General features: G+C 42.8%; 1 protein-coding gene across 1 annotated transcript in view; it reads left to right on the top strand.

Moving 5' to 3' along the window:
* The window catches only part of zmp:0000000660 (arf-GAP with Rho-GAP domain, ANK repeat and PH domain-containing protein 2-like), a 257,277-nt gene that overhangs the window by 214,395 nt on the left and 17,882 nt on the right, over nt 1-25,000 (top strand). The window contains exons 23-26 of the mRNA XM_036958269.1: nt 7,568-7,715; nt 10,562-10,639; nt 17,196-17,270; nt 18,135-18,252. Of these exons, the coding sequence (XP_036814164.1) occupies nt 7,568-7,715; nt 10,562-10,639; nt 17,196-17,270; nt 18,135-18,252 (419 nt within the window). The remainder of the gene's footprint in view (nt 1-7,567; nt 7,716-10,561; nt 10,640-17,195; nt 17,271-18,134; nt 18,253-25,000) is intronic.

The following is a 25,000-nucleotide window of genomic DNA, read 5'->3' as shown; positions in this document are numbered from 1 at the left end:
GGAGTCATTAAAACTCATTTTTCAAACACTCCACAAATCTCTTGTTAACAAACTATAGTTTTGCCAAGTCGGTTAGGACATCTACTTTGTGCATGACACAAGTCATTTTTCCAACAATTGTTTACAGACAGATTATTTCACTTAAAATTCATTGTATCATACTTCCAGTGGGTCAGAAGTTTACATACACTAAGTTGACTGTGCCTTTAAACAGCTTGGAAAATTCCAGAAAATGATGTCATGGCTTTAGAAGCTTCTGATAGGCTAATTGACATCATTTGAGGTGTCCCTGTGGATGTATTTCAAGGCATACCTTCAAACCCAGTGCCTCTTTGCTTGACATCATGGGAAAATCTAAAGAAATCAGCCAAGACATCAGAAAAATAATTATAGACCTCCACAAGTCTGGTTCATCCTTGGGAGTAATTTCCAAACACCTGAAGGTCCCGCGCTAATCTGTACAAACAATAGTACTCAAGTATAAACACCATGGGACCACACAGCCGTCATACCGCTCAGGAAGGAAGCATTCTGTCTCCTAGAGATGAACGTACTTTGGTGAGAAAAGTGCAAATCAATCCCAGAACAACAGCAAAGGACCTTGTGAAGATGCTGGAGGAAACAGGTACAAAAGTATCTATATCCACCGTAAAATGAGTCCTATATCGACATAACCTGAAAGGCCACTCAGCAAGGAAGAAGCCACTGCTCCAAAACCACCATTAAAAAATCCAGACCACGGTTTGCGACTGCACATGGGAACAAAGATCGTACTTTTTGTAGAAATGTCCTCTGGTCTGATGAAATAAAAATAGAACTGTTTGGCCATAATGACTATTGTTATGTTTGGAGGAAAAAGGGGGAGGCTTGTAAACTGAAGAACATCATCCCACCGTGGCAGCATCATGTTGTGGAGGTGCTTTGCTGCAGGAGGGACTGGTGCACTTCACAAAATAGATGGCATCATGTGGAAAGAAAATTACGTGGTTATATTGAAGCAACATCTCAAGACATCAGTCAGGATGTTAAAGCTTGGTTGCAAATGGGTCTTCCAAATGGACAATGACCCCAAGCATACTTCCAAAGTTGTGGCAAAATGGCATAAGGACAACAAAGTCAAGGTATTGGAGTGGTCATCACAACGTCCTGACCTCAATCCCATAGAAAATGTGTGGGCAGAACTGAAAAAGTGTGTGTGTGAGCAAGGAGTTCTACAAACATGACTCAGTTACACCAGCTCTGTCAGGAGGAATGGGCCACAATTTACCCAACTTAATGTGGGAAGCTTGTGGAAGGCTACCTGAAACGTTTGACCCAAGTTAAACAATTTAAAGGCAATGCTACCAAATACTAATTGAGTGTTTGTAAACTTCTGACCCACTGGGAATGTGATGAAAGAAATAAAAATCTGAGATAAATCATTCTCTCTACTATTATTCTGACATTTCACATTCTTAAAATAAAGTGTTGATCCTAACTGACCTAAGACAGGGAATTTTTACTAGGATTAAATGTTAGGAATTGTGAAAACTGAGTTTAAATGTATTTGGCTAAGGTGTATGTAAACTTCCAACTTCAGCTGTATATATATATATATATCTATATATATATATACAGTGCCTTGCGAAAGTATTCGGCCCCCTTGAACTTTGCGACCTTTTGCCACATTTCAGGCTTCAAACATAAAGATATAAAACTGTATTTTTTTGTGAAGAATCAACAACAAGTGGGACACAATCATGAAGTGGAACGACATTTATTGGATATTTCAAGCTTTTTTAACAAATCAAAAACTGAAAAATTGGGCGTGCAAAATTATTCGGCCCCTTTACTTTCAGTGCAGCAAACTCTCTCCAGAAGTTCAGTGAGGATCTCTGAATGATCCAATGTTGACCTAAATGACTAATGATGATAAATACAATCCACCTGTGTGTAATCAAGTCTCCGTATAAATGCACCTGCACTGTGATAGTCTCAGAGGTCCGTTAAAAGCGCAGAGAGCATCATGAAGAACAAGGAACACACCAGGCAGGTCCGAGATACTGTTGTGAAGAAGTTTAAAGCCGGATTTGGATACAAAAATATTTCCCAAGCTTTAAACATCCCAGGGAGCACTGTGCAAGCGATAATATTGAAATGGAAGGAGTATCAGACCACTGCAAATCTACCAAGACCTGGCCATCCCTCTAAACTTTCAGCTCATACAAGGAGAAGACTGATCAGAGATGCAGCCAAGAGGCCCATGATCACTCTGGATGAACTGCAGAGATCTACAGCTGAGGTGGGAGACTCTGTCCATAGGACAACAATCAGTCGTATATTGCACAAATCTGGACTTTATGGAAGAGTGGCAAGAAGAAAGCCATTTCTTAAAGATATCCAGAAAAAGTGTTGTTTAAACTTTGCCACAAGCCACCTGGGAGACACACCAAACATGTGGAAGAAGGTGCTCTGGTCAGATGAAACCAAAATTGAACTTTTTGGCAACAATGCAAAACGTTATGTTTGGCGTAAAAGCAACACAGCTGAACACTCCATCCCCACTGTCAAACATGGTGGTGGCAGCATCATGGTTTGGGCCTGCTTTTCTTCAGCAGGGACAGGGAAGATGGTTAAAATTAATGGGAAGATGGATGGAGCCAAATACAGGACCATTCTGGAAGAAAACCTGATGGAGTCTGCAAAAGACCTGAGACTGGGACGGAGATTTGTCTTCCAACAAGACAATAATCCAAAACATAAAGCAAAATCTACAATGGAATGGTTCAAAAATAAACATATCCAGGTGTTAGAATGGCCAAGTCAAAGTCCAGACCTGAATCCAATCGAGAATCTGTGGAAAGAACTGAAAACTGCTGTTCACAAATGCTCTCCATCCAACCTCACTGAGCTCGAGCTGTTTTGCAAGGAGGAATGGGAAAAAAATTCAGTCTCTCGATGTGCAAAACTGATAGAGACATACCCCAAGCGACTTACAGCTGTAATCGCAGCAAAAGGTGGCGCTACAAAGTATTAACTTAAGGGGGCTGAATAATTTTGCATGCCCAATTTTTCAGTTTTTGATTTGTTAAAAAAGTTTGAAATATCCTATAGATGTCGTTCCACTTCATGATTGTGTCCCACTTGTTGTTGATTCTTCACAAAAAAATACAGTTTTATATCTTTATGTTTGAAGCCTGAAATGTGGCAAAAGGTCGCAAAGTTCAAGGGGGCCGAATACTTTCGCAAGGCACTCTATATATGTTTGTCTGAATGTTGTAATATATATATATACTGTATATAGTCTGAATATCATAATATAAAAATCGTCTGAATTCCATACGCCATTATGTGGTGGAATAAAAGACAGTTACATGACACACACACACACACACACACACACACACACACACACACACACACATACAGACACACACACACAGACACACACACACAGACACACACACACACAGAGAGAACTGTGTGTGGGTGGTAAGTGAGACAACAACACAGACTTGTGCACACCGGCATAGCGATGCCACCTGTTCTTATTGACACTTCTAACCCACAATCCCTTGCTCTGCAGAAGCCACTTCATTTACCCATAGCCCACTACAGTTAAAAAAATAAAAATAAAAATGGTTCATGTAGATGTTTTTTGTTTTTTTGCAGACTCATGTCCCATGTTTTACCAGATAGGGTTAAATCCCAAAATAAAATAACCCTGAGAACTAGTCTAGAACACATTCTCCCACAATTCCACCCTTCTAGTAAAGTAGATATGGACATACAGTAGATACATCATATTTCTGCTCCTGTTAGATACTGTAAATACTTATAATTCACTTCTACTACTTGTCTGGCCTGATGAGGTCTTGCACACTGACGCTTACAGCGCTGCTGTTCTGCTCCAAAGCCACAGTGTATTGATTGGATTATTGATTGGATTATTAATCTGACTATTATGGTAATGGGCAGATAGTTTGGAGAAGATTTCCACCGTACCTTCTCATTGTTAACCTACAGATGTACGAGATACCAGACCCAGTCTGAGGGATGGCTAACTCTGGATATCTCTTCCGTCTCCACTGAGTTAGGTCAATCTGCTTTTAGGTTTTGTGCACCTTACTTGTGGAGTAATCTCCGAGGCTCTCTACAATGTGGTGCCTCGAGGGCCAATTCAAAAGGCTGATTGAGGACCTTTTTACTGAGAAATGTCTTTATTTTCCATGCTTGTGTTTTGATTTCCGTGTATTGATGTGTAAAGTGTATATTGATGTGTATAGTGTATATTGATGTGTATAGTGTATATTGATGCGTATAGTGTATATTGATGTGTATAGTGTATAGTGTATATTGATGTGTATTGTGTATATTGATGTGTATAGTGTATATTGATGTGTATAGTGTATATTGATGTGTATAGTGTATATTGATGTGTATAGTGTATATTGATGTGTATATTGATGTGTATAGTGTATATTGATGTGTATAGTGTATATTGATGTGTATAGTGTATATTGATGTGTATAGTGTATATTGATGTGTATAGTGTATATTGATGTGTATAGTGTATATTGATGTGTTTTTAGGTGTGTACAGGCATCATCATTTCTAAAAGAGACATTGTTCTCTGCATGTCTCCCTGTCAAAATAAAGGTGCAATGAAATAAAAAATACTTAATTGGGGATTTTGCTGGAATTTGAACTGTGGCCTAGTTTAACATCTCCTATAGTTATTACCTGGACTGTGGCCTAGTTTAACATGTCCTACAGTCAATACCTGGACTGTGGCCTAGTTTAACATCTCCTATAGTTATTACCTGGACTGTGGCCTAGTTTAACATGTCCTACAGTTATTACCTGGACTGTGGCCTAGTTTAACATGTCCTACAGTTATTACCTGGACTGTGGCCTAGTTTAACATGTCCTACAGTTATTACCTGGACTGTGGCCTAGTTTAACATGTCCTACAGTCATTACCTGGACTGTGGCCTAGTTTAACATGTCCTACAGTTATTACCTGGACTGTGGCCTAGTTTAACATGTCCTACAGTCATTACCTGGACTGTGGCCTAGTTTAACATGTCCTACAGTCATTACCTGGACTGTGGCCTAGTTTAACATGTCCTACAGTCATTACCTGAACTGTGGCCTAGTTTAACATCTCCTACAGTCATTACCTGGACTGTGGCCTAGTTTAACATGTCCTACAGTTATTACCTGGACTGTGGCCTAGTTTAACATGTCCTACAGTTATTACCTGGACTGTGGCCTAGTTTAACATGTCCTACAGTTATTACCTGGACTGTGGCCTAGTTTAACATGTCCTACAGTTATTACCTGGACTGTGGCCTAGTTTAACATGTCCTACAGTCATTACCTGGACTGTGGCCTAGTTTAACATGTCCTACAGTCATTACCTGGACTGTGGCCTAGTTTAACATGTCCTACAGTCATTACCTGAACTGTGGCCTAGTTTAACATCTCCTACAGTCATTACCTGGACTGTGGCCTAGTTTAACATGTCCTACAGTTATTACCTGGACTGTGGCCTAGTTTAACATGTCCTACAGTTATTACCTGGACTGTGGCCTAGTTTAACATGTCCTACAGTTATTACCTGGACTGTGGCCTAGTTTAACATGTCCTACAGTTATTACCTGGACTGTGGCCTAGTTTAACATGTCCTACAGTCATTACCTGGACTGTGGCCTAGTTTAACATGTCCTACAGTCATTACCTGGACTGTGGCCTAGTTTAACATGTCCTACAGTCATTACCTGAACTGTGGCCTAGTTTAACATCTCCTACAGTCATTACCTGGACTGTGGCCTAGTTTAACATGTCCTACAGTTATTACCTGGACTGTGGCCTAGTTTAACATGTCCTACAGTTATTACCTGGACTGTGGCCTAGTTTAACATGTCCTACAGTTATTACCTGGACTGTGGCCTAGTTTAACATGTCCTACAGTTATTACCTGGACTGTGGCCTAGTTTAACATGTCCTACAGTTATTACCTGGACTGTGGCCTAGTTTAATATGTCCTACAGTCATTACCTGGACTGTGGCCTAGTTTAATATGTCCTACAGTCATTACCTGGACTGTGGCCTAGTTTAACATCTCCTATAGTTATTACCTGGACTGTGGCCTAGTTTAACATGTCCTACAGTCATTACCTGGACTGTGGCCTAGTTTAACATCTCCTACAGTTATGTGGCCTAGTTTAACATCTCCTATAGTTATTACCTGGACTGTGGCCTAGTTTAACATCTCCTATAGTTATTACCTGGACTGTGGCCTAGTTTAACATCTCCTATAGTTATTACCTGGACTGTGGCCTAGTTTAACATCTCATATAGTTATTACCTGGACTGTGGCCTAGTTTAACATCTCCTACAGTCATTACCTGGACTGTGGCCTAGTTCAACATATCCTACAGTCATTACCTGGACTGTGGCCTAGTTCAACATATCCTACAGTCATTACCTGGACTGTGGCCTAGTTTAACATCTCCTATAGTTATTACCTGGACTGTGGCCTAGTTTAACATCTCCTATAGTTATTACCTGGACAGTGGCCTAGTTTAACATCTCCTACAGTTATTACCTGGACTGTGGCCTAGTTCAACATATCCTACAGTCATTACCTGGACTGTGGCCTAGTTTAACATCTCCTATAGTTATTACCTGGACTGTGGCCTAGTTTAACATCTCCTATAGTTATTACCTGGACTGTGGCCTAGTTTAACATCTCCTACAGTCATTACCTGGACTGTGGCCTAGTTTAACATCTCCTACAGTCATTACCTGGACTGTGGCCTAGTTTAACATCTCCTACAGTCATTACCTGGACTGTGGCCTAGTTTAACATCTCCTACAGTCATTACCTGGACTGTGGCCTAGTTTAACATCTCCTATAGTTATTACCTGGACTGTGGCCTAGTTTATCATCTCCTACAGTTCTTATCTAGACTGTGGCCTAGTTTAACATCTCCTACAGTTCTTATCTAGACTGTGGCCTAGTTTAACATCTCCTACAGTCATTACCTGGACTGTGGCCTAGTTTATCATCTCCTACAGTTCTTATCTAGACTGTGGCCTAGTTTAACATCTCCTACAGTTCTTATCTAGACTGTGGCCTAGTTTAACATCTCCTACAGTCATTACCTGGACTGTGGCCTAGTTTAACATGTCCTACAGTCATTACCTGGACTGTGGCCTAGTTTAACATCTCCTACAGTTATTACCTAGACTGTGGCCTAGTTTAACATCTCCTACAGTTATTACCTGTACTGTGGCCTAGTTTAACATCTCCTCCAGTTCTTACCTCTAGTTCCCGGCACACATGCTCATGCTGTTGACCAGGGAGTGTGTACACAGTTTGGTTGTTGTACGAGGGGGATATTGTGTGTAGCTATAATTTTAGGTGTGTGTGTGTGTGTGTGTGTGTGTGTGTGACTGTTCCTGTGTGTGTATTTAAGCATTTGTGGGTTTATGTACTGTACTTACAGTATGTGTATGAGTCTATGTCACCTCCATGTGTGTTTATCAGTGTGTTCTCCTGTATCTCTATACTGTGTAGGGTCCAGAGGTGCTCCCATATCAACCAGATGCAGGCCAGAGACTTGGCCTGTGTGTTCTCCTCCTGTCTCTTCCAAACCGAGGGACAAACCACACCAGAGATCAGCGTGGTCCAAGACCTCATCACCAACTATGTACAACTTTTTGGGGTAAGGTTTTATCTCTCTACCTGTCATATATACTGACCCCAAAATAATATATAAACGCAACATGTAAAGCGTTGGTCCCATGTTTTCATGAGCTGAAATAAAAGATCCCAGACATTTTCTATATGAACAAACATAATTATGTATCTCTCAAATTGTGCACAAATGTGTTTACATCTCTGTTAGTGAGCATCTCTACATTGCCAAGATAATCCATCCACCTGACAGTTGTGGCATATCAAGAAGCTGATTAAAATGCAGGATCATTACATAGGTGCACCTTCTGCTGGGCACAATAAAAGGCAACTCTAAAAGGTGCAGTTTTGTCACACAACACAACGCCACAGATGTCTCAAGTTCAATTATACAAGCGTGTAATTGGCCTGCTGACTGCAGTAATGTCCATCAGAGCTGTTGCAAGAGAATTTGTTAATTTTTCTACCATAAGCCGCCTCCAACGACCTTTTAAAGAATTTGGCAGTACCTCTAACCAGCCTTATAACCGGAGACCACGTGTAACGACGCCATCCCAGGACCTCCACATTCGGCTTCTACACCTGACGGATCGTCTGATACCAGCCACCAAGAAAGCTGATGAAACTGAGGGGTATTTATGTCAGTAATAAAGCTCTTTTGTGGGGAAAAACTAATTCTGATTGGCTGGGCCTGGCTCCCCAGTGGGTGGGCCTTGCTACCAAGTGGGTGGACCTATGCCCTCCCAGGCCCACCCATGGCAGTGCTCCTGCCCAGTCATGTGAAATCAATAGATTAGGGCCTAATTCATTGATTTCAATTGACTGATTTCCATATATGAAATGTAACTTAGAAAAATTGTTGAAATGGAAGCATTTAATTGGGGATTTTGGCTTCTATGTCCCTCGGTTTGGGAGTGTCGGAAACTTAAAACAGTGAGTGTCTGAAACTTAAAACAGTGAGTGTCTGAAACTTAAACCAGTGAGTGTCTGAAACTTAAAACAGTGAGTTTCTGAAACTTAAAACAGTGAGTGTCTGAAACTTAAAACAGTGAGTGTTTGAAACTTAAAACAGTGAGTGTCTGAAACTTAAAACAGTGAGTGTCTGAAACTTAAAACCTAAAACAGTGAGTTTCTGAAACTTAAAATCGTGAGTGTCTGAAACTTAAAACAGTGAGTGTCTGAAACTTAAAACAGTGAGTGTCTGAAACTTAAAACAGTGAGTGTCTGAAACTTAAAACAGTGAGTGTCTGAAACTTAAAACAGTGAGTGTCTGAAACTTAAACCAGTGAGTGTCTGAAACTTAAAACTGATTTTCTGAAACTTAAAACAGTGAGTGTCTGAAACTTAAAACAGTGAGTGTTTGAAACTTAAAACAGTGAGTGTCTGAAACTTAAAACAGTGAGTGTCTGAAACTTAAAACCTAAAACAGTGAGTTTCTGAAACTTAAAATCGTGAGTGTCTGAAACTTAAAACAGTGAGTGTCTGAAACTTAAAACAGTGAGTGTCTGAAACTTAAAACAGTGAGTGTCTGAAACTTAAAACAGTGAGTGTCTGAAACTTAAAACAGTGAGTGTCTGAAACTTAAACCAGTGAGTGTCTGAAACTTAAAACTGATTTTCTGAAACTTAAAACAGTGAGTGTCTGAAACTTAAAACAGTGAGTGTCTGAAACTTAAAACAGTGAGTGTCTGAAACTTAAACCAGTGAGTGTCTGAAACTTAAAACAGATTTTCTGAAACTTAAATCAGCGAGTGTCTGAAACGTAAAACAGTGAGATTTAAGTTTCAGAGCGTTATTAGTGTCACACTAATTATTCCGGGAACGCCTGGCTCCCTCTCTTTTTCCCACCTAGAGGAGGACTGTTCTCTCCATTCATCCCTCCATTCATCCTTTCATTCATCCTTCCATTCCCTCTTAATCAGGTTGGAATGCTGCTGTTGTTCGCATGACAAATACCCATTAAGCTGAACCAATGAGGACCCAATCTCAGTGAATACACACACCATCACCGTGGCATAAAATGAGTGAGATGTTCAGGCTAATTAGGAATGCCATTATGTGGTGGAATGCTGTGGATGTGGGCTTTTTATCAGACCCCAACACACTGTGTGTGTGTGTGTTCACATTTGTGTGTATGTCTTTTCTCTCTCTCCAGTCTTCATTGCAATGCATAGCCCTGACAAAGCAAATTGTTCTCTGAAAGTGATGGGGGGTGGGGGGGGGGGGGTTTAGAGTAAAAAGTATAATTTTCTCTACCTCGCTTTGACGCTTTGAAACCACACAATGTGGAATTACAGTTGTGTCCAGTAACTTTAATTTAAGCTAAAAGGAACAAACTATAGCGATGGGCTACTGGAGTCATTTCTTCAGCTGATAATAAACCCACCCGCTGAACAATCCAATTGAACTTCCTGAACTTCCCATCGCTATAGGTCTTTCCTTTTAACTTAAATTAAAGTTACTGGACACAACTATAATTCCACATTGTGTGGTTCTATATAATTAAAGGGAATTTCTATTTTTACCCAAAATGTTATATATGTCCTCTTATTTATGACATTTTTTATTTAACCTTTATTTAACTAGGCAAGTCAGTTAAGAACAAATTCTTATTTACAATGACTGCCTAGGAACAGTGGGTTAACTGCCTTGTTCAGAGGCAGAACGACAGATTTTTACCTTGTCAGCTCGGGGATATCGATCTAGCAACCTTTCGGTTACTGGCCCAACGCTCTAACCACTAGGCTACCACAGATATTATGTACAGAATATCTGTGTTTCTTCATGTGGACAGGGTTGATGTATTTACCTGTGTGTGTGTGTGTGTGTGTGTGTGTGTGTGTGTGTGTGTGTGTGTGTGTGTGTGTGTTACCAGGTCAACGAGGACCAACTCAAGCAGATGGAGAGTGAGAACAGTTTCATCACACGATGGAACGACAAGAAAGACACCACAGTAAGTCAACCTGTTTAGCTCCACTGACAAACACAATCAGACCTCTGGACCGCTGTGTGTGTGTGTGTGTTTGTGTTTGCATGTGTGTAAGCTGAGCTCTAAGGTCAGAAATGCATTTGAACTGTCTTCCTGTTATGCAATGATTGAGGGAGGGAGGGTGTTGTTTGGACGGAGTCAGAGGGCAATGAGAGGGTTTGTATGCTTGTTCACCATTATAACTGTCGGCTACTTTATGCCTGGACGCATGTGCTGCAGGAAACTATTTGTTCAGATAGCCTGGTAAACAAATTAATCTTCAAACCTTATGCTGCCTGCTGACGTTGAAAAGTGGTTGAACAAAGAGTTGAAAGTGTTTTTATTTTATTTTCTTCCCCACCTTTAAGTTGGTTTCCAGAGGCTGTCAGAATGAATCTGGCCAATTGAACTAAAAGGTTAACGCTATTCTCGGGAAAATTGCCCCCCAAAAACACGAGAGCTAGACAAATGTCTCGTACTAAAAGTGGAGGTTTTTAGTAACCTGGTAACAGGATTGAGAGACCAGAGGAAAATAGACGTGTCAGATATTCAATTTAAAGCTTTTAGGAAAGACTGGTTCTCTCAGGGAGGGCGAGGAAGTTAAGGCTAGCTCTACCATGTGGTGGTGTTCATTGTTAGTGGCTTGCTGTGCAGCAGCGTGATTAGCCTAGTGCCTAGCCTAGCACCTGTTAGCTCAGGCTGTTGAGTTAGCTCTTAGAGTGGAGGGTACACACACAAACACACCCACTAGGATGGAGCGCTGTCCTTTGTTTTTCCCCTGCCTCTCTTTTCTTTCCGTTATTTTCTCCTCGACTTCATGCGTCAGAAAGCACTTTAAGTTCGAGTGAGGGCGCCAGCAAAACAACCCTCTTTGTTTTCTTTCCTCCCTCGTTCTCTCGTCTCTGGCTGAGTTAACTCAAGGTGGGCAGGCATATTTTTACTGCCAATTTTACTGGTGAACTGGCCACACTCCCTATGGCTGCCTGGTATTGTGACGCAATAATTGCCAAGGTATTTTGGAATGTTCTATCAACTGAGGCTCGATTGCGATGATAATGTAGAATGTTCATTCAACTGAGGCTGGATTGCCATGGTAATGTAGAATGTTCTACCAACTGAGGCTGGATTGCCATGGTAATGCGGAATGTTCATTCAACTGAGGCTGGATTACCATGGTAATGTAGAGGTTTCATTCAACTGAGACTGAATTTCCATGGTAATGTAGAATATTCATTCAACTGAGGCTGGATTACCAAGATAATGTAGAATGTTCTACCAACTGAGGCTGGATTACCATGATAATGTAGAATGTTCATTCAACTGAGGCTGGATTGCCATGATCATGTAGAATGTTCATTCAGCTGAGGCTGGATTGCCATGGTAATGTAGAATGTTCATTCAACTGAAGCTGGATTGCCATGATAATGTAGAATGTTCATTCAAATGAGGCTGGATTACCATGGTAATGTAGAGGTGTCATTCAACTGAGACTGAATTGCCATGGTAATGTAGAATGTTCATTCAACTGAGGCTGGATTGCCATGGTAATGTAGAATATTCATTCAACGGAGGCTGGATTACCAAGATAATGTAGAATGTTCTACCAACTGAGGCTGGATTACCATGATAATGTAGAATGTTCATTCAACTGAGGCTGGATTGCCATGATCATGTAGAATGTTCATTCAGCTGAGGCTGGATTGCCATGGTAATGTAGAATGTTCATTCAACTGAAGCTGGATTGCCATGATAATGTAGAATGCTCATTCAACTGAGGCTGGATTGCCATGGTAATGTAGAATGTTCATTCAACTGAGGCTGGATTGCCATGGTAATGTAGAATGTTCACTCAAATTGTTCTAACTGATGTGGCTCATAAAAATTGTTGACTCAACGAATCACAGCACACCTGCTTTTACTTCCTGGCATCGGTACACTCAAAATGGCTGCCAGTCCATCCATTATGAAACACCCTTTCTATTCATTCTTATTTCTACGGGTAAACTCTGCCTATTCGTTATGATACACTGTACATTTTAGTCATTTAGCAGATGCTCTTATGCAGAGCGACTTACAGAAGTGAGTACATATGTTCCTCCGTGGGACTCAAACCCACATCCCTGGTGTTGAACGCGCCATGCTCTACCAACTGAGCCACATGGGACCTGTGTACTTATCCTTTACTTAAATCTACTGTGAACTTCTCGTTTCCGGTGGAGAGGGAGGAATAAGTACCATGATGCATAGAAACACCTCTAAACCTTTCTCTTCCCCAATCGTTTCCACAGCTGAGAGTGATTGTTGTCAAGACAAACTGAAGTGTGCTTTAACTGGGGGCCAAGACTCAGCATTTCAAAATGTCCGCCACGCATGGACTGTTTAGTTATCAGTGCAGTTGATGAAAGTGGTTTAATGTGTGGTACTGTCTCAACCAGCTGCATAAGTAAGTGATAATCAACGAGGGGGCTATTCGTTATTAATGAACACATGGAGCCCTGAGTTGATTATCCCTTTCATATCATCTATATAATTTAACACATTTTCCACTAGATATGTGTTCATTTTGTCGGTAGAAATGTGATCAACATCCACTGAAGTAGCTAGCAAGTTTACTTTACGGAAACTTCTGGAAAATTGCCCATTATTTAGTTTTTCTAGGGAGCCAGAAAACGGAGGCCGTGGAAGAACCTATTCAAGCAAGTAAATATATTTTGATAATGATCAAAAATGATATATTATTAGCTAGCTTTCTACAGAAACATAGTGTGCAGGCTAACTCCAAAGAGCTGATCTCATAATGTTGGCTAGCTAACTTTACGTACTGTATAGCTAGCAATGTAAATAAAATATCACCAGCTTGCTAACTTCATATTAGCTAGTTAGTTATCTTGATTATATTTATCATTGTAACTCCAAATACATTTGTATTTAGGTAGCTAGCTAACAGCAATGGAAGAGTGTGAAAGGTTTAGCTAACGTTAGCACTTCCAGCTGTCTCCAGTTCCAGTCCCTAGCGAGGTAAAAACTGAGGACAGAAAGATATAGCAACACAATATTCAGGGCTGTCTAACTTGATTATAACGAGGCCTGTTTCTTTTGTGATGTCTGTCCTGTTGTCTGTCCTCAGATACAGAGAGCTGTAAAACCCTGTCCGCAGATACAGAGAGCCGTAAAACCCTGTCCGCAGATACAGAGAGACGTAAAACCCTGTCCTCAGATACAGAGAGCCGTAAAACCCTGTCCGCAGATACAGAGAGCCGTAAAACCCTGTCCGCAGATACAGAGAGCCGTAAAACCCTGTCCTCAGACACAGAGAGCCGTAAAACCCTGTCCGCAGATACAGAGAGCCGTAAAACCCTGTCCGCGGATACAGAGAGCCGTAAAACCCTGTCCGCAGATACAGAGAGCCGTAAAACCCTGTCCGCAGATACAGAGAGCCGTAAAACCCTGTCCGCAGATACAGAGAGCCGTAAAACCCTGTCCGCAGATACAGAGAGCCGTAAAACCCTGTCCGCAGATACAGAGAGCCGTAAAACCCTGTCCGCGGATACAGAGAGCCGTAAAACCCTGTCCGCAGATACAGAGAGCCGTAAAACCCTGTCCGCAGATACAGAGAGCCGTAAAACCCTGTCCTCAGACACAGAGAGCCGTAAAACCCTGTCCGCGGATACAGAGAGCCGTAAAACCCTGTCCGCAGATACAGAGAGCCGTAAAACCCTGTCCGCGGATACAGAGAGCCGTAAAACCCTGTCCTCAGATACAGAGAGCCGTAAAACCCTGTCCTCAGATACAGAGAGCCGTAAAACCCTGTCCTCAGATGAAGAAGTCCTAATGAATGTCCCAAGAGAAAAAGGGTACATCCTTGTATACCATATGGTTTATGTATAACTAGCTATGTTAGCACATTTTATAAACATAAATACAGTTTAAAAGTCACACACGATGTATATTCCTATTACAACTGGAGCAGACCAACCCTTGTCTGGAGTGCAGGCTTCTGTTCCAACCCAGCACTAATACACCTGATTCAATGTATCAAACCTAATTAGTTAATAATTAATTATGCTGTTACTGGGCTGAAACAGAAGTTTTCTCACTCAGTAGATCAGGGATCGGTGGAGTGATGTTGGACATTACCAGTATAGACTTATTTTATTAATTCAATTCAATTCAAGGGTTTTATTGGCATGGGAAACATGTGTGTTAACATTATTATACCTGAAATAATGTTTTAGTAATAACAGCCTATTTGTTACTAAAATGTCTAACCTTTACATATTTATTTGAAGTTAAGTGTTTAAACTTGTTTTGATTGTTAACTTAACTATTATTTAGGATGAACTAGTGTTGATGTTAATTAATCATGTCACGATCCTGCAATAAAGAGAGGAAGGGAATCTGTCTCTAATTTGTCTGTGTTTCTGTGTTGTATTATTAGATTATTACCATTTTGTCAGGATATCAGCCATGTGAACCCATTTTGCAGCTGATAATGGCATGTAATACCAAGTCTGCCATAGGCCTACAGTTTTTTTGAGGGGAGGGGGGGGGGGGGGGGGGGGGGGAACATATAGCTGAACAATATGTAAACAATGTGTGTGAGTTAAGCTTGTCTCTGCTTCAGATGCAAATTGTCAAGGGGTGCATTGCAAATGCCCATAAGACTAATGCCATCATACTGTAGGCCAGTGGATCCCAACTCCGGTCCTCAAGTACCCCGGACAAACACTTTTGTCTGGACTCAACTTGTCAACTAATCATCAGGCCCCAAATAATGAATCGGGTATTGTGTGGCTACAACACAAATCTGTGCTGTTGGGGGAACTCAAGGACCGGATTATACGGCTTTTAGCCAATCAGCATGCATAATTGTAATTATAAACTGTCCGTTCTAGCCATGAATGCTGATTGGCTGACACCCGTGGTGTATCAGACCCTATACCATGTGTATGACCAAAACAAAATATTTTTACTGTTCAAATTACGTTGCTAACCAGTTTATAATATGTAAGGCAACTCAGGGGTTTGTGGTGTACTGTATGGCCAATATACCATGGCGATTGGCTCTATCCAGGCATTCTGTGTTGCGTAACCAGTTTATAATAGCATTAAGGCATCTCGGGGGTTTTTGGTATATGGCCAATAACCACGGTTAATGAGCGTATCCTGGTACTCCGTGTTGCGTCGCACATAAGAACAGCCCTTAGACATGGTGTATTGGCCTTATACCACACCCCCTCGGGCCTTATTCTTCTCTACTTCCTGTTCTCCCCCTCTCCATCCTTCTTGTCATTCCCTGCACCAGCTCCCACCATCTTCTTTTCAGTGTTTGTCTCCTCTTTCCTCTCCTTAGTTCTGCTAATGGAACATCTCTTTTGTCTGTGGGCTGTAATCTCTACCGGTGTGGAACACGTGCACGCACTCATACGCACGCACACAGAAACACACACGCACACACACACACACACACATAGGACTCTACCTGTTATAATGACGACATGTCATAGGCCAACCTATTATTTTTCCTGTGCTGCCCTGCCATTGTCATGGCATTTGTCTTTCCCAAGACCTCTCCGTATGACCTTCATGCCACAACTTCTCATATTCCGCTTGTTTACAATATTTTCTCTCTGGCGTACTGTTGTTGAAGACATCATAGGTTGTTTAGTTCAAAGTTGAGAAGAAATGTTTCATGGAAGGCAGACTTTTCACTTGTGTCTCAGAAGTTGGTTTGCTCATGATAACCCGATCTTAAAAAGTATTTTTTTGTTGTTGTTGTGAAGAGAGAGAACAGAGGACAAGGACAGAGACATAAGGTCATATGACTCTTGATGCAATGTCACTTTGTGTCCAATGGCCTCTCTGCTGTTGTTTTACAATGCCGGAGGTAGAAGAGGAAATTGAGAGATCCCAAGGACTTCTCCAAAGCCTCTTGCGTGTGTTTTAAGACACTCTGTATGTGGCCTGATACAGTATGTTACCTCAATGGTATCGAACAGACTGGACTCTCATAGATTGAAAAATACATTTGTCCCCGTGTTAAATCTAAAATGATGTCCAAATCCTAAGAGGAGTATCATTTACTTGATCTACTACAAGCTTCAGATTTCCACACAGACATTCCATTGACTCAAAATCACGGATCAAAGGTCAGAGTTAGCTCAAGTTAGTATTCATCCCTGATTAAGAGACTGAACACTTGATTGGGATAGTATAAAGTTTGGCAGAAATGTTGACTACATTTGAAGCCCTTACCCCCCCCCCCCCCCCCCCACTTTCCACCTCTTTGACTTCCTCTGGCTTGCCAAAACATTGCATCAATTAAAAGCACTATATTTAGTTTTGCCTGTAGCTCAGAATACGACCTCTACCACTCTCCTCAAATCGTCTAATGCTTCCCTTGGTTCCCTCTGTTTAGGCTCAGGCCACACCGAGGTGGGAATTCAGAACAAAAGCCAATTAATCCGAATGTTGTGTTTTTTTCCTTTCTCCTCTGTTTCTCTCTCTCTCTTTCTCTCCCTCTTTTTCTCCTTCTATTTAGTTCTCTCCGGCCGGGGACTTGATCTTTGAGGTGTACCTGGAGAGGAGGGAGCCGGAGGACTGCTGCTTAATCAAGGTGAAGGTGTGTGTGTGTGTGTGTGTGTGTGTGTGTGTGTGTGTGTGTAAAGGGTGAGCAAGAGGGGGAGTGTATAAGTTGGATGGAGAGAACGAGGGATAAAGGGAGTTGAACGAAAGGAGGTGGAGGGGTGTGTAACGGGGGCTGGGGGAGTTAGAGGTACAGAGCTGATGGGATGGAGGGAATAGAGAGAGAGAGTGGGAGTGGAGGGCGTGATAGAATAGGGCCAAGACGTTGGTGGTTAAACCTGATAGGATTACTGCCACCGAAATAAATCAAAAGCTAGCTAATCAAAGACACTTCTGATATAATTGTGTGAGTAATTGTGTTTAATCAGAGGCAGTGGTAAGCTGCAGGTAATGGATTTATTTAGCAGGTGTGGAACAGCAGTGGGGTGGAAAAGGGGGAGGGGGGGGGGTTAGAGTGGACTGTTTTACGACTCACTGCGACATTAACAATTATTTTCTTCTCTTTGGGGGTCATGCTTGTTCTTTACTTCCTGTTCACCTCTACACTATGATTACAGAATAGTTTCTGTGCAGTCTATTTCACGAACAAAGACGTCTGTGTTCTCCATTTCCAGATTGCAAGTGATGGAAAATCTTTGACCGTGATACAAATGCCCAACCTTTCCTCCATTCCCTAATGATCTGATGGCGATAGCGAACATGCAGGGTTGCAGTCGTTCTATTTAAATTCAGCAAGTTAATGGACATTTTAAGAATGTCCTGTGATTTCAGTTCACTTCCTGTTTCTTCCAGGGTTGAATTTAACTGGTCTGCAATGGAAATTAACCCAGTCCTGCTAAGATGGGACTGTTTCCTCTCCTCTCTCTCTAACATCTTTGTGGTTGTGTTGTGGTAGTTGTCTCCTACCATGAGGTCAGACGAGCTGGCAGAGTCCACGCTGGTTACGAGGAACGTGGTCACCAACCCGGTCGACCTCTGGACCACGTTCGAGGTCATTGAGAACGGAGAACTGGGTATGTGACAACAAAGAGATGATCAACTGGTCATTAAGGTCACTACATACAATAGAAGCATTTCTTTCATGTCTCCAGAGGGAAGGTTTCTGAAGTCAGAAAAACATCTGGTTTCACTAATTGGTTGGATAAATGAAATATGTAAATATGTAGACAGTGCTGTAAATAATATTGGGAAGAAGGGAAGTGTCTTTGCTTATTCCCTCTCGCCATTTTTTTCAATCTTTTCAAACCAAATAAAATTGTATTTGTCACATACACATGGTTAGCAGATGTTAATATGAGTGTAGCGAAATGCTTGCGCTTCTAGTTCCGAGAGTGCAACAATATCTAACAAGTGATCAAACAGTTCCCCAACAACTACCTGATACACACTAATCTAAAGGGGGTGAATGAGAATATGTATGTATAAATATATGGATGAGTGATGGCCGAGCAGCATAGGCAAGGTGCAATAGATGGTATAAAGTAGATGGTAATGTTAGATATGTAAACATGATTAAAGTGGCATTATTTAAAGTGGCACTGTATAAAGTGACTAGTGATCCATTTGTTAAAGTGGCCAGTGATTGGGTCTCCGTGTAGGCAGCAGCCTCTCTGAGTTAGTGATTGGGTCTCCGTGTAGGCAGCAGCCTCTCTGAGTTAGTGATTGGGTCTCCGTGTAGGCAGCAGCCTCTCTGAGTTAGTGATTGGGTCTCCGTGTAGGCAGCAGCCTCTCTGAGTTAGTGATTGGGTCTCCGTGTAGGCAGCAGCCTCTCTGAGTTAGTGATTGGGTCTCCGTGTAGGCAGCAGCCTCTCTGAGTTAGTGATTGGGTCTCCGTGTAGGCAGCAGCCTCTCTGAGTTAGTGATTGGGTCTCCGTGTAGGCAGCAGCCTCTCTGAGTTAGTGATTGGGTCTCCTTTTAGGCAGCAGCCTCTCTGAGTTAGTGATTGGATCTCCGTGTAGGCAGCAGCCTCTCTGAGTTAGTGATTGGGTCTCCGTGTAGGCAGCAGCCTCTCTGAGTTAGTGATTGGGTCTCCGTGTAGGCAGCAGCCTCTCTGAGTTAGTGATTGGGTCTCCGTGTAGGCAGCAGCCTCTCTGAGTTAGTGATTGGGTCTCCGTGTAGGCAGCAGCCTCTCTGAGTTAGTTATTGGGTCTCCGTGTAGGCAGCAGCCTCTCTGAGTTAGTGATTGGGTCTCCGTGTAGGCAGCAGCCTCTCTGAGTTAGTGATTGGATCTCCGTGTAGGCAGCAGCCTCTCTGAGTTAGTGATTGGGTCTCCGTGTAGGCAGCAGCCTCTCTGAGTAAGTGATTGGGTCTCCGTGTAGGCAGCAGCCTCTCTGAGTTAGTGATTGGGTCTCCGTGTAGGCAGCAGCCTCTCTGAGTAAGTGATTGGGTCTCCGTGTAGGCAGCAGCCTCTCTGAGTTAGTGATTGGGTCTCCGTGTAGGCAGCAGCCTCTCTGAGTTAGTGATTGGGTCTCCGTGTAGGCAGCAGCCTCTCTGAGTAAGTGATTGGGTCTCCGTGTAGGCAGCAGCCTCTCTGAGTTAGTGATTGGGTCTCCGTGTAGGCAGCAGCCTCTCTGAGTTAGTGATTGGGTCTCCTTTTAGGCAGCAGCCTCTCTGAGTTAGTGATTGGATCTCCGTGTAGGCAGCAGCCTCTCTGAGTTAGTGATTGGGTCTCCGTGTAGGCAGCAGCCTCTCTGAGTAAGTGATTGGGTCTCCGTGTAGGCAGCAGCCTCTCTGAGTTAGTGATTGGGTCTCCGTGTAGGCAGCAGCCTCTCTGAGTTAGTTATTGGGTCTCCGTGTAGGCAGCAGCCTCTCTGAGTTAGTGATTGGGTCTCCGTGTAGGCAGCAGCCTCTCTGAGTTAGTGATTGGATCTCCGTGTAGGCAGCAGCCTCTCTGAGTTAGTGATTGGGTCTCCGTGTAGGCAGCAGCCTCTCTGAGTAAGTGATTGGGTCTCCGTGTAGGCAGCAGCCTCTCTGAGTTAGTGATTGGGTCTCCGTGTAGGCAGCAGCCTCTCTGAGTAAGTGATTGGGTCTCCGTGTAGGCAGCAGCCTCTCTGAGTTAGTGATTGGGTCTCCGTGTAGGCAGCAGCCTCTCTGAGTTAGTGATTGGGTCTCCGTGTAGGCAGCAGCCTCTCTGAGTAAGTGATTGGGTCTCCGTGTAGGCAGCAGCCTCTCTGAGTTAGTGATTGGGTCTCCGTGTAGGCAGCAGCCTCTCTGAGTTAGTGATTGGGTCTCCGTGTAGGCAGCAGCCTCTCTGAGTTAGTGATTGGGTCTCCGTGTAGGCAGCAGCCTCTCTGAGTAAGTGATTGGGTCTCCTTGTAGGCAGCAGCCTCTCTGAGTTAGTGATTGGGTCTCCGTGTAGGCAGCAGCCTCTCTGAATTAGTGATTGGGTCTCCGTGTAGGCAGCAGCCTCTCTGAGTTAGTGATTGGGTCTCCGTGTAGGCAGCAGCCTCTCTGAGTTAGTGATTGGGTCTCCGTGTAGGCAGCAGCCTCTCTGAGTTAGTGATTGGGTCTCCGTGTAGGCAGCAGCCTCTCTGAGTAAGTGATTGGGTCTCCGTGTAGGCAGCAGCCTCTCTGAGTCAGAGATTGGGTCTCTGTGTAGGCAGCAGCCTCTCTGAGTTAGTGATGGCTGTTTAGCAGTCTGATGGCCTTGAGATAGAAGCTGTTTTTCAGTCTCTCGGTCTCTGCTTTGTTGCACCTGTACTGACCTTGCCTTCTGGATGGTAGCGGGGTGAACAGGCAGTGGCTCGGGTGGTTGTTGTCCTTGATGATCTTTTTGGCCTTTTTGTGACATCTGGTGCTATAGATGTCATGATGGGCAGGTAGTTTGCCCCCAGTGATGTGTTGTGCAGACCGCACCACCCTTTGGAGGGCCTTGCGGTTGACGGCGGTGCAGTTGCCATACCAGGTTGTGATACAGCCCGACAGGATGCTCTCGATTGTGGATCTGTAAAAGTTAGTCAAGGTTTTGGGTGACAAGCCAAATTTCTTCAGCCTCCTGAGGTTGAAGAGGTGCTGTTGTGCCACACATTTCAGTTTGTCGGTGATGTGTACGCCGAGGAACTTAAAACTTTCCACTTTTTCTACTGCTCTCCCTTTTGATGTTGATCATCTCCTTAGTTTTATTGACGTTGAGTGAGAGGTTGTTTGATGACTTCAGCGAAGTTGGCTGACAAAACATTACGGGGAAGCAAATGTATGTAGTTATAACGTCATAACGAGTCAAGCAAAAAAATTACAATTGCGAGGAATATGTCAGTTAATGTAGAGACAAACCATTGTGCATATTTTTTGGACATAAAGTTAATTTACGAAAATCGCTATTCAGCAAAAAAAGAATTCAGCCATATTCAATACCAGGTGTATCAAACTCATGCATTATAGCAAGCAGGGAGCAGGTTTCGAACCCTGAACATTCTTGCCCAAAGTCCAGCACGCTAACGACTGTGCCCAAATGTATTAATTGGGGTTGGTGCCGATTGTGGCTAAAAACACTTTGTCAATTGGATTTTTTTTTACGTGGGAAGGGGAAAAAATCATTATTATTAGTTTTTCACAAACATAGCAGGATAGGCTATTAGCTGAACGATATACTATTCAACCTTTACTAAAGAATTGTCTAATAGCCGAGCTACAGTTGAAGTTGGAAGTTTACATACACTTAGGTTGGAGTCATTAAAACTCATTTTTCAACCACTCCACAAATTTCTTGTTAACAAACTACAGTTTTGGCAAGTCAGTTAGGACATCTACTTTGTACAAGGCACAAGTCATTTTTTCAACAATTGTTTACAGACAGATTACTTCACTGTATCACAATTCCAGTGGGTCAGAAGTTTACATACACTAAGTTGACTGTGCCTTTAAACAGCTTGGAAAATTCCAGAAAATTATGTCATGGCTTTAGAAGCTTCTGATAGGCGAATTTACATCATTTGAGTCAATTGGAGGTGTACCTGTGGATGTATTTCAAGGCCTACCTTCAAACTCAGTGCCTCCTTGCTTGACATCATGGAAAAATCAAAAGAAATCAGCCAAAACTAGAAACCTCCACAAGTCTGGTTCATCCTTGGGAGCAATTTCCAAATGCCTGAAGTACCACATTCATCTGTACAAACAATACTACTCAAGTATAAACACCATGGGACCACGCAGCCATCATACCGCTCAGGAAGGAGATGCGTTCTGTCTCCTAGAGATGAACGTACTTTGGTGTGAAAGGTGTAAATCAATCCCAGAACAACAGCAAATGACCTTGTGAAGATGCTGGAGGAAACAGGTACAAAAGTGTCTATATCCACAGTAAAACGAGTCCTATATCGAAATAACCTGAAATTACGCCCAGTGAAACCTGAAAGACCACTGAAAATGCAACCTGAAAACCTGAAATAGCAGAACACTCGGCAAGGTAGAAGCCACTGCTCCAAAACCACCATTTTTTTACTAGGCAAGTCAGTTAAGAACAAATTCTTATTTTCAATGACGGCCTAGGAACAGTGGGTTAACTGCCTGTTCAGGGGCAGAACGACAGATTTGTATCTTGTCAGCTCGGGGATTTGAACTTGCAACCTTTCGGTTGCTAGTCCAACGCTCTAACCTCTAGGCAACCCTAGTCAGACTACGGTTTGCAACTGCACATGGGAACAAAGATCATACTTTTTGGAGAAATGTCCTCTTGTCTGATGAAACAAAAATAGAACTGTTTTGTCATAATGACCATCGTTACGTTTGGAGGAAAAAGGGGGAGGCTTGCAAGCCGTAGAATACCATCCCAACCGTGAAGCACGGGGGTGGTAGCACCATGTTGTGGGGGTGCTTTGCGGTAGGAGGGAATGGTACACTTCACAAAATAGATGGATTGATGAGGTAAGAAAATGACATGGATATATTGAAGCAACATCTCAAGACATCAGTCAGGAAGTTAAAGCTTGGTCGCAAATGGGTCTTCCAAATGGACAATGACCCCAAGCATACTTCCAAAGTTGTGGCAAAATGGCTTACGGACAACAAGGTGTTGGAGTGGCCATCACAAAGCCCTGACCTCAATCCTATAGAAAATGTGTGGACCGAATTAAAAATGTGTGTGCGAGCAAGGAGGCCTTCAAACCTGACTCAGTTACACCAGCTCTGTCAGGAGCTCTGTCAGAATGTGCTCTGTCAGAAAGAGCTCTGTCAGAATGTGCCAAATTTCACCCAACTTATTGTGGGAAGCTTGTGGAAGGCTACCTGAAATGTTTGACCCAATGTAAATAATTTAAAGACAATGCTTGCAAATACTAATTGAGTGAATGTACATTTCTGACCCACTGGCAATGTGATGAAAGAAATAAAAGCTGAAATAAATAATTCTCTCTACTATTATTCTGACATTTCACATTCTTAAAATAAAGTGGTGATCCTAACTGGCTTAAGACAGGGAATTTTTACTAGGATTAAATGTCTTAGTCTTGTGTCTTGTAATGTCTTGTAACCGGGCCGTGACGGTGGCACTCTATTATCTTCTCGGAGATGCCCTAGGGTGGTCAAACTAGCAATAACTTGCAGTAACAGAAAAAGTGGCTGATGTGCCACAGAAAGCTGCGGCAGCATGCAAGGTGTGCCACAGTATGATGCAAATTTTAAAGGAGGAACCACTGTACATAGCTATTCCTCTAGTCCAGATGGGATAGGGCAGTGTGCAGTGTGATGGTGATTGCATCGTCTGTGGACCTGCGTTATGCAAACTGAAGTGGGTTTAGGGTGGCCTGTAAGGTGGAGGTGATATGATCCTTGACTAGTCTCTCAAAGCACTTCATGATGACAGAAGAGAGTATTACGGGGTGGTAGTCATTTAGTTCAGTTATCTTTGCCTTCTTGGGTACAGGAACAATAGTGGCCATCTTGGAGCATATGGGGACATTCAACTGGGATAGGGAGAGATTGAATATCTCAGTAAACACACCAGCCAGCTTGTCTGCGCTTGATCTGAGGACGCGGCTAGGGATGCCGTCTTGGCCAGCAGCCTTGCGAGGGTTAACACGTTTTAACAATGATTTACTCACGTCGGCCACGGAGAAGGAGAGGGGGGGCGCAGTTCTTGTTAGCGGGCTGCGACGGTGGCACTCTATTATCTTAAAAGCGGGAAAAGAAGGTGTTTAGTTTGTCTGGAAGTGTGATGTCGGTGTCCGTGACATGGCTGGTTTTCTTTTTGTAGTCCATAATTTCCTTTAGACCCTGCCACATACGCCTCGTGTCTGAGTCGTTGAATTGCGATTCCACTTTGTACCTGTGATTCCACGGTTTCTGGTTAGGGTAGGTTTTAATAGTCACAGTGGGTACAACATCTCCAATGCACTTCCTTATAAATTCACTCAGTCAGCGTATAGGTCGACATGTTCCAGTCCACGTGATCTAAACAATCTTGATGCGTGGATTCCGATTGGTCAGACCAGTATTGAATGGTTCTAGTCACTGGTACATCCTATTTCAGTTTCTACCTATAAGACGGTAGGAGCAAGATGGCGTCGTGGTCGGATTTGCCGAAGGGAGTTAGAGTAGCAGTGGTCGAGACTATTACCCCTACACGTAGTGCAATCAATATGCCGATAGAATTTTGGTAACCTTCTCAAATCAGCTAAAATAAATGCAGCCTCAGGATATATGGTTTCCAGTTTACATAAAGTCCTGTGAAGTCCCTTTAGTGCCATCTTGGTGTCTGCTTGAGGGGGAATGTACACAGCTGTGACGATAACTAACTAGAATTCTCTTGGAAGGTAATATGGCCGG

The sequence above is a fragment of the Oncorhynchus mykiss genome, chromosome 21 (assembly GCF_013265735.2).
Source record: "Oncorhynchus mykiss isolate Arlee chromosome 21, USDA_OmykA_1.1, whole genome shotgun sequence".
Taxonomy (NCBI): Eukaryota; Metazoa; Chordata; class Actinopteri; order Salmoniformes; family Salmonidae; genus Oncorhynchus; species Oncorhynchus mykiss.
Note: the sequence above shows the minus strand (reverse complement) of the source record. Positions and strands in the feature narration are given on the sequence as shown.